The sequence below is a fragment of the Etheostoma spectabile genome, chromosome 21 (assembly GCF_008692095.1).
Source record: "Etheostoma spectabile isolate EspeVRDwgs_2016 chromosome 21, UIUC_Espe_1.0, whole genome shotgun sequence".
NCBI classification, from domain to species: Eukaryota; Metazoa; Chordata; class Actinopteri; order Perciformes; family Percidae; genus Etheostoma; species Etheostoma spectabile.
The window spans coordinates 7,661,610-7,676,863 of record NC_045753.1 but is presented as its reverse complement, the minus strand read 5'-3'; the positions used below and the strand labels follow the sequence as shown (position 1 = coordinate 7,676,863).

General features: G+C 41.8%; 1 protein-coding gene across 2 annotated transcripts in view; it reads right to left on the bottom strand.

Moving 5' to 3' along the window:
- Window positions 1-15,254, bottom strand: part of josd1 (Josephin domain containing 1) — a 34,851-nt gene that overhangs the window by 17,459 nt on the left and 2,138 nt on the right. Inside the window, exons 3-4 of one of the 2 annotated variants that reach the window (XM_032501642.1) lie at window positions 1,765-1,959; window positions 1-226 (exon numbers count right to left, since the gene is read on the bottom strand). In XM_032501642.1, the coding sequence (XP_032357533.1) occupies window positions 118-226; window positions 1,765-1,959 (304 nt within the window). In that variant the 3' untranslated portion in view covers window positions 1-117. The remainder of the gene's footprint in view (window positions 227-1,764; window positions 1,960-15,254) is intronic. The other variant, XM_032501641.1, reaches the window with a different exon arrangement.

Below are 15,254 nucleotides of genomic sequence, written 5' to 3'. Positions count from 1 at the left end.
GGGGGGGGGATACATCTGCAAGTGTGCATCCATGTGATTGGCTGTGCACGATATTACTTCCTTTCCCGTTGATTCTGCGATTGGCCCGTTGGCCCAGTTGGTGCTGCGACTGGTTGGTTAGACCCCTGAGCCATCAGACCGCCATGTTTGCTGTGTCTCCACTTCCTCTGAGACGACCAATAGAAGTTCACAGTTCTTCCCTCGCAGCTGCTGGCGGAGAAACTTCCTGGGATGCGGAAGAGTAGGACAGCCACAGTTACGATGATAGAAAGCAAGATGAGCAACTCTTTTATATGAATTTGTATAAAAAGGCAAACCCCAAAATACACAGGGTCAGACCTGCTTTAAAGTTGCCTATCAGTTTTTGGTCACAATGCGCAGCAAAAACACACCATTAACATACAATCCCTTTCCAAAGCTGTTACGGCAAGCGTGTTGGCAAACACGTCCAGCAAACAGTCTTAAAGAGGCATGTTGGCTAGTTATGTTGTACAGTAGGAGAGGAGAGGTTTTGAAGTGAGGTTTTGTTGAAACAAAATAAAGACAGCTTGAGCAAATGAACCAAAGTTAGTTTTTCAGTGTATTTCTAATACACTCTGCAGAGCAGTCACAGGGTAGACAGTCACACAAAAGTTTACAGCAGCCACATTGCGCCAGCCACACACAAGTGTCTCACCCGGACAAAGTAAAAACCCCGGTCTTAAATTCTCTTTCCCCAGCAAAAGGAGACCTTGTTTGGAAAACATGCCTAATCTTAGCAAAACAATTCACCTTAACACACAGACAAGTTAGAGCCTCTTTTACATCTTTTCTACTTCTGTCCCTCGTGCCTCACAGTTTCTATCAGTCACTTATCTTAGCTGCCAAAGACAACCTGTGCCTTTGGTCACGAACAAAGAGAAGATGTTCTGACCCTGCGCCCTTATTGATAAACATAGCTCTGGACAACTGTGTCTTTCAGACTTTATGGCATCAACCTTGGTACATTTAGGGACAAACAGCTGTGACTCTCCTTCAGGGAGGACACACAGAGAATACATTGAATGAGATCATATAACTGAAAATCCTAGTAATGAATATTACTGAATAATACAGAAGGATATATGAAATAATGCTTAAATGTAATTTTTCCCATTACACCTAATAGACAGAAACAAATATGTACTCTCTTGTAGCTCTGACTTGGTCTCAACTAACTCCTAAAAAGGAAAATATCTGGCTCAATAGCTGTGAAATTTGTCACTATGTTAGCTAGATAGCGGCTAACTTTGTCTGTCTGGAGGGCAGGTAGGTAGGTAGCATACAGTGGGTTGATACAGAAGGGGCAACTATGTTGTGGAACACTGCATTCTGGGTAGTGGTCGCCATCTTTTCTGGCACACTGCTTTGTTTACATTCATTCATTTTGAAGCACACAGCGATAACAAATCAACAGAGAACCCTGTAATAACAGCACTAGCTGAAACAATATGTCATAATGGAGTACAGCATTGTTTACTACGCCAAACTCCAAACTCAGAATCAAGCTTCATGGCAATCTGGCCAATACTACTGTGTATACTTGTAAATAAATCTTACTCTGGACCAAAGTGTTAGACAGACAACATATTCATCCATTCATAGATCACCATCGCCAGCACTCTGAACAGCTCCTGCATGCAATATATGAATCCGCCATGGCACAATTATTTTAAATTTCATAACAATCACAGCTGTCGTAGTAAGAAAACACGCACACCAACACACGCAGCCAATGAATCTCACCTGAGCTCATCCGAGCTGCCGATAGGTTGAGGGCTACGCAGCTTGGAGTCCAAGTTGTAGTAGAGTCCGCCCACCTCTCTGACTCCTATCCAGTGCTGGCGTTTGAGCGGCAGTCGGAGAGGTCCCCAGCGCAGGTTGGATGGCACGTTCAAAATGAAGCCTGTCACGTTGGACAGCTCGATGCTGCCTACATCCCTGGAGGAAGAAAGACAATTTAGTCATTATAGTAAATGTTGTTTATATATGGTGTGTGTTAATCAAGCAAGCAAGTGCTTTTGCAGTTCTTTATCCCATCACATACAAATGAAGCTTGGTGTAGGTTCATGCAGGAAATCACATTTTCCCCAACCTAAATCAGCTGATGCTGAGCGCTCACTCTTTCGGTTTAACCAAGCAGACTTTGCCACAATGCTTGTAAGAAAACATATCCTCACTGCTTAATATTTACAATGACACACATGTAAAAGCTTTAATTAGGTGTTATAGGTTGGGTCAGAACAGAGTCAGCAACAGAGCGGAGCATTGCTGTTTTTGTTACTAGAGTAAAACGTAGCTTTGATTTTGTTCCTATTTAGGTCAAGACAGAGAAACAGGAATATGGCTTTCTGATAACATTGTTTTACTGATAAAAGCGAGCGGTTGCTGTTGTTGCCAACAGTCATGTAAGACTGTTGAGGAGGGAAGCCGAATATGCTGATAAAACTGTCTCTTAGACTTTGTCAACTGATGGAACAGCTGACTTATCACAGAGATCATTAAAGACCCTGCTGATCAGGTGCAGAGGACACAGGGAGCCTCTTTACAACATTGACCTTATGTTTACATTCTGGGATTCAAGTGGATGCTCCTAAACCCCCCCCAACACCCACAACACAACACACAACACACACACCACACACACACACCACACACACACAAACACACACACACACACACCCACACACACACACACACACACACACACACACACACACACACACACACACACACACACCACACACACACAACACACACACCCCACACACACACCCCACACCAACCCACACCACACACCACACACACCACACACACACACACACACACACCACACACCACCCCACACACACCACACACACACACACACACCACACCACACCTGAGATCAGTTGCATTGTTCTTTTAACAAGGGCAGCAGTTTTCAGATTACATTATGTGCTTACATAATGCAATAGGGTTCTCCAATGTTTTAGTTATTTTTAAAATTTAGTCAGATTAGCAAACATAATGTGCCTTTGGAACATTGGATGAACGGTTGTTGATAATTGGGCAATGTAGATATTGCATTAAAGATCAGCCACCCACTCAGATCCGCTGGTCTCCTGTCTATAATGGGGTGGTATGGAAATTTGTACGTGGGCCCAAACCTTTGACCGATATATACAGTACAGGCCAAAGGTTTGGACACACCTTCTCATTCAATGTGTTTTCTTTATTTTCATGACCATTTACATTGTAGATTATCACTGAAGGCATCAAAACTATGAATGAACACATGTGGAATTATGTACTTAACAAAAAAGTGTGAAAAAACTGAAAACATGTCTTATATTCTAGTTTCTTCATAGTAGCCACCCTTTGCTTTTTTGATAGCGCTGCAAACCCTTGGTGTTCTCTCAATGAGCTTCCTGACGGTAGTCACCTGAAATGGTTTTCACTTCACAGATGGGCCTTGTCAGGGTTAATTAATGGAATTTTTTGCCTTATTAATGGGGTTGGGACAATCAGTTGTGTTGTGCAGAAGTCAGGTTGATACACAGCCGACGGCCCTATTGGACAACGCTGAGTGGTTCTCGCCATAATTTGAATTAACAGTTGTCCAATAGGGCGTCGGCTGTGTATCAACCTGACTTCTGCACAACACAATGAGTTGCCCAACCCCATTAATAAGGCAAAAAATTCCATTATAAACCTGACAGGCCCATCTGTGAAGTGAAACCATTTCAGGTGACTACCTCATGAAGCTCATTGAGAGAACACCAAGGGTTTGCAGCGCTATCAAAAAAGCAAAGGGTGGCTACTATGAAGAAACTAGAATATAAGACATGTTTTCAGTTTTTTCACACTTTTTTGTAAGTACATAATTCACATGTGTCATTCATAGTTTTGAGTGCCTTCAGTGATAATCTACCTTAATATGGTCATGAAATAAAGAAAAAACATTGAATGAGAAGGTGTGTCAAACCTTTGGCCTGTATGTATATATCGGTCAAAGGTTTGGGCCCACGTACAAATTCCATACCACCCCATTATAGACAGGAGACCAGCGGATCTGAGTGGGTGGCTGATCTTAATGCAATATCTACATTGCCCAATTATCAACAACCGTTCATCCAATGTTCCAAAGGCCATTATGTTTGCTAAGACATAATTTTAAAAAAAACTAGAAAAACTTGGAGAACCCTATTGCAATATGTAAGACCATAATGTAATCTGAAACTGCTGCCCTTGTTAAAAGAAACATGCACTGATCTCAGGTGTGGTGTGTGTGTGGTGTGGTGTGGTGTGTGTGTGTGTGTGTGTTGTGTGTGTGGTGTGGTGTGTGGGTGTGTGGTGTGTGTGTGTGGTGTGGGTGTGTGTGTGGGTGTGTGTGTGTGTGGTGTGTGTGTGTGTGTGGTGTGTTGTGTGTGTGTGTGTGTGTTGTGTGTGGTGTGTGGTGTGTGTGTTTGTGTGTGTGGTGTGTGTGGTGTGTGTGTGTGTGGTGTGTGTGTGTGTGTGTGTGTGGGGGGGGTTTAGGAGCATCCCCTTGAATCCCAGAATGTAAACATAAGGTCAATGTTGAAAGAGGCTCCCTGTGTCCTCTGCACCGATCAGCAGGGTCTTTAATGATCTTGTGATAAGTCAGCTGTTCATCAGTTGACAAGTCTAAGAGCAGTTTTCAGCCTATTCGGCTTCCCTCCTCAACAGTCTTACAGACTGTTGGCAACACAGCAACCGCTCGCTTTTATCAGTAAAACAATGTTATCAGAAAGCCATTCTGTTTCCTGTCTTGACCTATAGGAACAAAATCAAGCTACGTTTACTCTAGTAACAAAAACAGCAATGCCGCTCTGTTGCTGACTCTGTTCTGACCAACTATAAACTAATAAGCTTTACATGTGTGTCATTGTAAATATTAAGCAGTGAGGATATGTTTTTTCAAGCATTGTGGCAAGTCTGCTTGGTTAAACCGAAAGAGTGAGCGCTCAGCATCAGCTGATTTAGGTTGGGGAAAATGTGATTTCCTGCATGAACCTACACCAAGCTTCATTTGTATGTGATGGGATAAAGAACTGCAAAGCACTTGCTTGCTTGATTAAACCACACATATATAAACAACATTTACTTAATGATAAATTGTCTTTCTTCCTCCAGGGATGTAGGCAGCATCGAGCTGTCCAACGTGACAGGCTTCATTTTGAACGTGCCATCAACCTGCGGGGGACCTCTCCGACTGCGCTCAAACGCCAGCACTGGATAGGAGTCGAGAGGTGGGGGACTCTACACAACTGGACTCCAAGCTGCGTAGCCCTCAACCTATCGGCAGCTCGGATGAGCGGTGAGATTCATTGGCTGCGTTGTGTGTGGTGTGCGTGTTTTCTTACTACGACAGCTGTGATGTTATGAATTTAAATAATTGTGCCATGGCGGATTCATTATTGCATGCAGGAGCTGTTCAGAGTGCTGGCGATGGTGATCTATGAATGGAGTGAATTGTTGTCTGTCTAACACTTTGGTCCAGAGTAAGATTTATTTACAAGTATACACAGTAGTATTGGCCAGATTGCCATGAAGCTTGATTCTGAGTTTGGAGTTTGGCGTAGTAAACAATGCTGTACTCCATTATGACATATGTTTTCAGCTAGTGCTGTTATTACAGGGTTCTCTGTTGATTTGTTATCGCTGTGTGCTTCAAAATGAATGAATGTAAACAAAGCAGTGTGCCAGAAAAGATGGCGACCACTACCCAGAATGCAGTGTTCCACAACATGTGCCCCTTCTGTATCAACCCACTGTATGCTACCTACCTACCTGCCCTCCAGACAGACAGTTAGCCGCTATCTAGCTAACATAGTGACAAATTTCACAGCTATTGAGCCAGATATTTTCCTTTTTAGAGTTAGTTGAGACCAAGTCAGAGCTACAAGAGAGTACATATTTGTTTCTGTCTATTAGGTGTAATGGGAAAATTACATTTAAGCATTATTTCATATATCCTTCTGTATTTCAGTAATATTCATTACTAGGATTCAGTTATATGATCTCATTCATGTATTCTCTGTGTGTCCTCCCTGAAGGAGAGTCACAGCTGTTTGTCCTAAATGTACCAAGGTTGATGCATAAAGTCTGAAAGCACCAGTTGTCCAGAGCTATGTTTATCAATAAGGGCGCAGGGTCAGAACATCTTCTCTTTGTTCGTGACCCAAGGACAGGTTGTCTTTGGCAGCTAAGATAAGTGACTGATAGAAACTGTGAGGCAGAGGGACAGAAGTAGAAAAGATGTAAAAGAGGCTCTAACTTGTCTGTGTGTTAAGGTGAATTGTTTTGCTAAGATTAGGCATGTTTTCCAAACAAGGTCTCCTTTTGCTGGGGAAGAGAATTTAAGCAGGGGTTTTTACTTTGTCCGGGTGAGACATTGTGTGTGGCTGCGCAATGTGGCTGCTGAAACTTTTGTGTGACTGCTACCCTGTGACTGCTCTGCGAAGTGTATTAGAAATACACTGAAAAAACTAACTTGGTCATTTGCTCAAGCTGTCTTTATTTTGTTTCAACAAAACCTCACTTCAAAACCTCTCCTCTCCTACTGTACAACATAACTAGCCAACATGCCTCTTTAAGACTGTTTGCTGGACGTTGTGCCAACACGCTTGCCGTAACAGCTTTGGAAAGGGATTGTATGTTAATGGTGTGTTTTTGCTGCGCATTGTGACCAAAACTGATAGGAACTTAAAGCAGGTTGACCTGTGTATTTTGGGGTTTGCCTTTTTATACAAATTCATATAAAAGAGGTGCTCTCTTGCTTTCTATCATCGTAACTGGCTGTCCTACTCTTCCGCATCCCAGGAAGTTTCTCCGCAGCAGCTGCAGGGAAGAACTGTGAATTCATGGTCGTCTCAGAGGAAGTGGAGACACAGCAAACATGGCGGTCTGATGGCTCAGGGGTCTAACCAACCAGTCGCAGCACCAAAACGGGCCAACGGCCAATCGCGATCAACGGGAAAGGAAGTAAATATCGTGACAGCCATCACATGGTGCACACTTGCAGATGTATCCCCCCCCCCCCCCCCCCCTTTTGGGTTTTTGTTTACACAAGCATTGCTGGACACTTATCTGAAAGGATGCAGCAATGAAGGAAGCAAACACTTTACAGGGAGAATCAAAGAATCACAGTCCTTTACTCAAACACAGTTAAGACTTTAAAAAGTTACTATTCTGTTCTGCTATTCTTGTGTTTATATATATTGACTATTTTTCGATGTCAGTTTTGATCTGTGGTTTTTTTTTTCTTTTCTTTTACTGTTCAAGTTTCCAAAGCCCTGAGGTTCAGGCTTTATGAAAAACGCTGTTGTTATCGCTGTCTCCCTCGGTGATCCTCCCTGCTTCAGTCATGATGTTCACTGATATGTCTTTGTGTCTTTGTCTTCACAGTCGTGAGTCTGTCTGTCCGTATCCCCCGTCCTTTACTTTTACCAAAGCGTGCCCTTTCCTGCCTCCGTGTGACTCACCTCACTCCTCCTCTCGGCCCCTTTTTTCACATCACAATTCAAACCAGTGATTTATCACGCTGCCAACTTTGTATTTCATGCAGTTCCCCAAACCACTTCGGCACAGTCTGGCGTATACTGCACCGAGGCTGTGCCGACACAACACTTTTATATGCAACAAAGCAATGCAACACCCGGGCCAAGCACTCCTTCTAGTGGATGTTTGCCTCAGTTTCTTCAGGAAGAAGTAACGGCATCATTCATACAGTTTTTTGTAATTCACATTCAAATGGTTACTTATTAATGCAGAGTGCTTGTCACTGAGACAATTATCATTCTCACTAGAAGATACTGTATCATGATCTAATTTTATCAGATTAGGTTGGTCTAAATTATTGATAAAATCAAACTTTAGAACATTACAGAAATTGGCCAGACTTTGTCTCACCATGTGCAGATCCAGCATGACAGTCTACTAAACTATCTCAACTCAGTCTACTATTTACTTAGAGGTTCTGGAACTTTGGAGGTTCTCAAACAGAGATGGGTTGGCCCAGTTGCCTGAAAACGCAGATGTTAAAAATTTCCTGTAATGCTAATACAGTTAGTGTAGTGTCACGAAAATGTATCGACGACAATCTTGGCTCTTATTGACCTGATTAATTAAACGTGAAGTGAATTGGCAGATAAATTGATAATGAAAATAATTACTTTCCAGCATACTGTGCTATGGCAACTGAGTAAACTTAATCTGCTGAAAGGACTGTATGATGAGTACAAACTTAGAGAGAAGCAAGTAAATGATCTTTGAGTTTAGAATGTAAATAATAATCTAAATAATGAATGAGTTATTGTCAACTAACATAGCGATGAAAATAAATATTGTTTTAATTGTCCATATCACACACTCTATGCTTAGGAGCCACATAATTCATGCACAGTGGTAAAAGGACACCATGCGTACAGTGACAAACAAGGATACGCCCCAAGGGACGATACTTACTCATTTCATTTCATTTTCCTTTGGCTCCACGCTGTTCCAGAGGGTCGCCACCACAGCAGCCCTCTGGTGCACAGGAGCTCAGCTGGTGCAGGCCCTCCTCTTCTTAAACATCTCTTGTCAAACCTGCCGAACAGGGGGGGCTCTGATGTGTGAGGTTACAGTCTGAGGAGCGGGACGTCGGATGGAGGGGGGGGGAAGAGGGAGACTGAGTACCCAGGGCCCTCATTTGAAGAGGGCCTAAAAGATGCTAGAATGAATAGCTGGATGTGGGGAGGGACCATAGAAAATGCCTTCTACAGGGCCCAGAACTTTGTGCTACGCCCCTGCTGAGGAGGGTTTGGTGCTGGTGCACAAAGGGAAGTTGTCAGTTTGAGGGGCGAGGTGGGAGCGCAGTGCGCATGGTAGACAAATTGTAGAAAAGAAAATGTGGAGAAGAAAAGTGAAAGTTGACTGGGTGGCTACTAAGCACGTGTCCAGCCAGAGTCGTGCTGTGGTCGATATTGTGAATGACTGAGAGATTCCACTGTTCGCAGCATTCAATCTTTCAGGTAAGAGAAACTGTTAATACTATACATATTGTCTCTTAATGACAATATTGGCCTTAACTTGTTTACATAAAACATTTGTTGCTCTGAAAAATTGAGGGGCTGTGCAGTTTGATGCATTTAGAGATTTATTCCAAGCACCAAGTATCGTAATATAGAGGAGAAAGCGCTAAGCTCATGAATATATATGTTTTCACTTTGCAGCCAAGGGCTTTATGTTATATACAGGTGTTTGATATAGTATGATTTTTAAAGATAAGATCACATGTTTTTTCAATGGTGCATGATTATTTTGGAATGTCACTCTTCCATTCCAGCCTGTAGACTTTAATGTCAACTTATCCAAGTGGACCTGCATCCAAGCATCACAGAGGTTTTCATCCATTTACTGAGATCATCATCACTAGTGTCTCACAATTGCATAAATGTGCTTTTGCCATGACAATCCATTCAGCTGATTGTCACTGTATTTTTTTTTTTTGCATAGAAATAAAATGCTTAAATGGCACTTATGTAAAGTAGAGGTGGGTGTGTTAAATGGGTCATAATGTCACTTTTCTCAGCACTGTTTTGCAGCATCACAAGTGAAAAGTAATTCACACATTTACTCAGTTTAATAAAATACAGTTTTAGGTACTTGCACTTTACTGTGAGTATTCATTTTAGCTTATACTTCTACTCATTCAGGAGGAAATATTAGCTTATTATTCAATTTTTTTGACAACGTGGTTACTAGTAGATTCATTCTTCCTCTAAACTTTTCAGAGGTTTAATCCCAAAGAATCAATACAATTATTATTATTTTCATACCCAGGAATCATTTTGCAACCTCTTAATTAGGGTCACCCGTAAAGGACGCTAGGTTAGGAAACACGAATGTATGACCAACCCCTATTACACATCTCCACCTCGACCATAACTACCACAGTGAAATGCTACTTTTCCATTTACTTCTGCATTAGGTAACTAATAATGTCATATTAATATTAATCAGTCACCGGTGGCATTTTGCCATGATTTGAATGCCAGCCTTAGTAGTATTTTTTTTTTTTACACATCGTATTTCTATTTTTATGCTTTTAGTATCCATCACAGTAGGTAGCTGCGGGCGCGCGCGGACCATTGTAAAAGGGAGCGCGCTCTCGGAGACGGGTACGCGCGAAAGCGGTGTGCAGATGTGTCGCAGATTTTGTAAGTCACTGGACGCAAGGAGAGATCAGCTGGAGCAAGTCGCTCCGGACAAATGGGCCCTTAAACTGTCAGGAAAACAAATCGACTAAGAAAAGAAGCGGGTAGAAGAGGACAGAACCGAGGGAGCGCCGTCATAACCCGTTAACGTTAGCTTGGTTTGTAAAGAAGAAAGACGTTACTTTGACAGTTAAAAGCAAAGGACGCCGCCGCGTGCACGAGATGGGCTGTCAGCGATTGGAGAGAAGTGTTCGCTGTGGAGTCAATCGTCAAGAAAAGAGTTAGAAAGGTAACCTTAAACATGTTGCGAAAATGTGTCAGCCGTTTAGCCGCAGGACGTTGTCACATTTGTAGGAGGTTTATTTTTTGAGGAATTTATGCTACTTTGGTATGTAAAGAAGCTTGAGGTATTAAATAAACGTATTGCGTGGCTAATCTGGTTCTAATTGCAGGCTGTAAAGGGGGCGGGTTAGTGGAGGATATGGCCCTTTAATGTAACGTGGAGAGTGTTGTCACTGCACTACAGCTTAAGTGTCAGGGGTGCTGGCTAAATAGACAAGCGGAGAGCACGGGGTGATGTATTAACCTGACCCCTTCATTTTGGGCCTGTTTGTTTGGGTTTAAGTACCATATGGTTGACAAATGCAGGTGCGCAGCTAGTATTATCGTTCCTCCAGAGCACGAGGGCCCCTGAACTACTCTGTATGAGTCCCCCCCCCCCCCCCCTCACTCCTGGTAGGCAAAGTCTCTGATACTTTACAGGGATGAACTGTTTAAGTGACACAGGGACAGTCAAAAAACTTTATACACTTTTAGGATGAAAAGGAACTTCAATTATGAAGTATGCTCGGGGGCACCAGTCTCAAAATGTAATTATATAGGCAGTACGTAGAGCTGCAACTCCAAAAATCCAAAACAACACACTTAGCAAGTGTGTGGCATTGGATAGGTAAATGAGTTGTCCAACAGCAATATGGAAATACCAGCGTAAGGAGGAGAAGGATACCGCTATTGGCGTCAAACCTAACTGGAATTTCTATTTTATTAGGCCCTTGTTTGCAAAGGAGATTTACTTGATAATACTTCGTCTGTAGCAATGTTTGAGGTTACGCGTAAAGCGAGGCTTCATAAAGAGAAAGTTAGTAGAGACAGACTAAGCATAGGCCAATGTTAAAACCACAGGTACTCAGTGGACTATATCAATATCTATATCTGTCCATGCACAACAACAAACACGTCTACTTCTGTTGCTATGAACTGTTACAATGTCAGATCAAATATGGGTGATACCCTAATACTGGATTTCTGTTATATATGGATTGCTTCACAATATAATAATATGATAGAGAGGGTTTTGGTTACCAGGGCATCTTGGTTAGCCTTCCTTTGGAATATGCTCCAACATATATTGTTAATTGTATAAGACCACTAAGAACCATGTTTTAGAGGAAACATTAATTACGCAAAGACATTGCAAGTATGGAAGTTATAGCACTTATTTGAAATCTTACCCAATATAGAGCCGTTTTACTGAATATATGGGGAACTGGGTGAGTAAAATGAAGTTGGGAAAAGTGGTGACTTCACCCGGCTGACAAGAGCTTGGAAGTTATTACGGATGATGTCACCAGGAAGACTAACTCTGAGTGGCTCGGTTTGATATTAAAAAAAAAATAAATACTGTAGATTAAACATCAACTGTTAAATAGTATGTAAATGTGGACATCCTCCCTAACGTAAATCCTTTTTCCAAGCGCATGGGGGGGGTGAGATGACCAAATACAAATTTAGAAACAAAACAATTCATTTCTGCATTGTGGTGAATTTGTCTGCAACGTTTGTTCCATTTTGGCATAATTTATAATGTTCTTTTCTGGGGGGTGGTTCCACTGGCCAGTTTGCTTATTAGTTACGCCTATGCCCCATTCAACAGTAAGAATATGATGGAATATAGACATAAAATGTAAGAACAGAAGAGTTTTTGCTTTACTTCCACTTCTACTTTCATTACTTTAATTACTTGAATGATACATATAAATGTTCATAAAGGTCTGTATCTGCCTCAGGAGGTGAGGGAATCTATTTTAAAAGTGTTGGTAGCTTAAAATAATGATTAAAAAACACACCGGTGAAAGGTTTGTTGGAAACTTTCATAGAGGTGAGATCTGCAACCTTCTCTTGTTTGAGCGGGTAAGGGCTTAACCAGGAAACAAGCAAAACATGCCCTCTCCTCGACAAATGATGGCTGGCACCCTTGGGCCCACCTTACCAGATGCATCAGCTGCAAGTTTTCAATGAAATCCAAATCCGTGTTGGAGCAGTGACAGCCTAAACCTTATCAATTCAAATGGAACCTGGGGGGGCTGAGATAACACAGCTGTGTCTGTTGATTGAAGCACCTCCAGTAGGTGAACTACAAGAAGCATATCTATTTTGTTTGGCCAAATCAGACAGTAGTATCTCAGACAGTGCAAAAATCAACATTGATAGACGTAGATGTGACAATTTGTAGCAAACAGTATTAAGGTAGTATGAAAGACTGTAAAAAAGCTCAATGTAATTTTTGGATGTAATTTATAAAATGATCTCTTGCTGATTCCGCTCTTGAATCAACTAAAGGATTTTTGGCAGCCCCTTGGACAAAAGTGTAGTGTTTCCACAGCACAGTACACCACGCCCGGTGTCATAAAGACTTAATCTGGTTAGCCCAACTGCGTTGTGAAGCGATAAAAAAGGACAACTTATAGTGCTATTTTTCTTTTGTACAAAGCTGTTTGCTGATTGCCCCAGTATCAACCATAACCACAGGATACCTAACATCATGTTCTCTAGGAAATCTCCTCTCTGCTTCCTTTTAAAGGCTAACTGCCACTGTAAAAGTTTGCCTGGGAAATGTAACCTCAATGGTTTCATTTGATTTTTGCAGGGAATTATACCATGGGACAGGCATTAAATGTGCTCCCATTATGCTTATTTTCAGGTTCTAATTGTATTTTGAGGTTGTACCAGAATAGGTTTACATGGGTTAATTTTCAAAAAACACCATATTTTTTTGTTGTACTGCAATATGCTGCAGCTCCTCTTTACCCTTGTGGTGGAGTCTCTTGTGTTAGAACAGAGTGAGACATCTCACTTCTGTTCCTCTGTTGGGAGTCGCACATGCTGCAGTGGCTAGCCACACCTCTCATGACAAAAGACTGCTACAAACACAAGTTCACTCTAATCTACAAAAGGAATTGTATTAGAAACTACTTATGTCCCTCGTCTGAAGGTATTCCGTTTGCAAAGTTGGAAGGTGTCCTCGTTAGAGCGGTCATAAACTAACTGATGTGTATGAACTAAAGTGGTTAGGCACCACCAAGTGTTTCAGCCACATGACCGTAGATAGAACTGCCGACCAGTCACCTGGTGACCTGAAGGAGGACAAATCCTTCAGAAACCCGTCTCACTCAAAAACGCATGGATGTTTTTTCCCGAGTTCATATCGCGTGTGTGACCACCAGAGATGACAAATAACACCCAAAATCCATTTTCCACAATGGCACACTTTACCAATACCATTAGAAAGAAACTAGCCAATGCTCGTGGCTGATGGTTTTTTGCTGTTCTACTGTAGGTTAATAAAAAGGCAGCAGTTGAATTGGACGTTTCATCTAGTTGCAATTTAGAGCTGTCTAACCTTGTGCTCCACAGGGGAGTGGAGTATTGTTAAAGTGGAAAGGAGGCCTCCAAAGTAGTAGATGTAAACTCCATAAGAAGGATGCCTGTCGTGAAAGAAACGTGCGGGAATGTGCATTCATATTCCCACTGACGTGTACGGACAGATTACATTGCCACAGAAAGTGAGTAGTGAAAATGAAACCATCCAAAATCCTGTATTGTTTGCTCATTAACAAAGAAAACACGATAGGCACACACGCTGTTGGATGAGTTCAGTGAAAGCCAGTTTTTTGTTTTTCGTACAAAGTTCTGGAAAGTCAGAGGAAATGTTTTTTTATTATTTTCAATATTGTTGTTGGTGTTATGACAAAAATGCATGAACCAATAGAGAATTAATGGACTATAGCCTAATTTTTGTACTCCCCCAGGTACGCACATGGGCTGAGGAACAACTTTGGACCAGGCTTGTCAGGCCTAGAGAAGTAAGACCTACATCCAGTTAATACTTAACAAGGTTTTGGGACATAATAGTTGGAGCATAAAGTGCAGAACAAATACTTTTTCTGTAATTCATTAATCACCAAAGATGATCATGAGTCAGCATGCCAAGTCCAAGTAACCTCGTCCACTGGTATTACAATGGGTCGGGTTTGTTGGCATGTAACTAATATCCTATGCCCACAACATAGATCCACATATAGAGGCAATACAAGTAAAGTTGCCTCTAACAGCATCTCCAAAGGCAGTCAGACAGGACGTTCCACATTCTAATGTGGTGTAAATTCACACACATCCTAATGTAGACAGTTCATTGCAAAATAACAGGTGGTGCGTAGACTTGTTTGCCAGTTCTGATCTGGTTTGGACTGATAAAAAGTGTTTTATGAGATGTCATAACTTCGAAGGAAGCGAACACTGCACCCAACAAAAGTTCCCTTTGGGACAATTGATATGATAAACATCAAATAAAGCACAGTTTTACTATGGCTAGGTATTGCCTACAACCAACAAACGCACTGATTTTGAATAATGACCACAGAATTGACTTCAACAGCTGGTTTTTTATTGCTTGAAAGACATCGACACAACGTGTTGAGAAACACTTCAAATTGAGCCCATCGTCAGATGACCGTGTCATATCTAGTAGCACAGCCCTACATGTTACCGCAAGCGGTCTTCTTTCCTGCTGTGTGCGGAGTATTTTGTTGTGTTATATGTCGTTTTACCTACTGTGGACGGTGGAGATTGTAAGAACAAAACAGGGCAGCCAGTTAGGTAAAACCGCTGTCATCAGTGCTACTAGCGTTACAGAAGTCTCACAGGTTTACAATACATGATATCCCCTGGTAATTCAATGCAACATCTAGAAAGTGT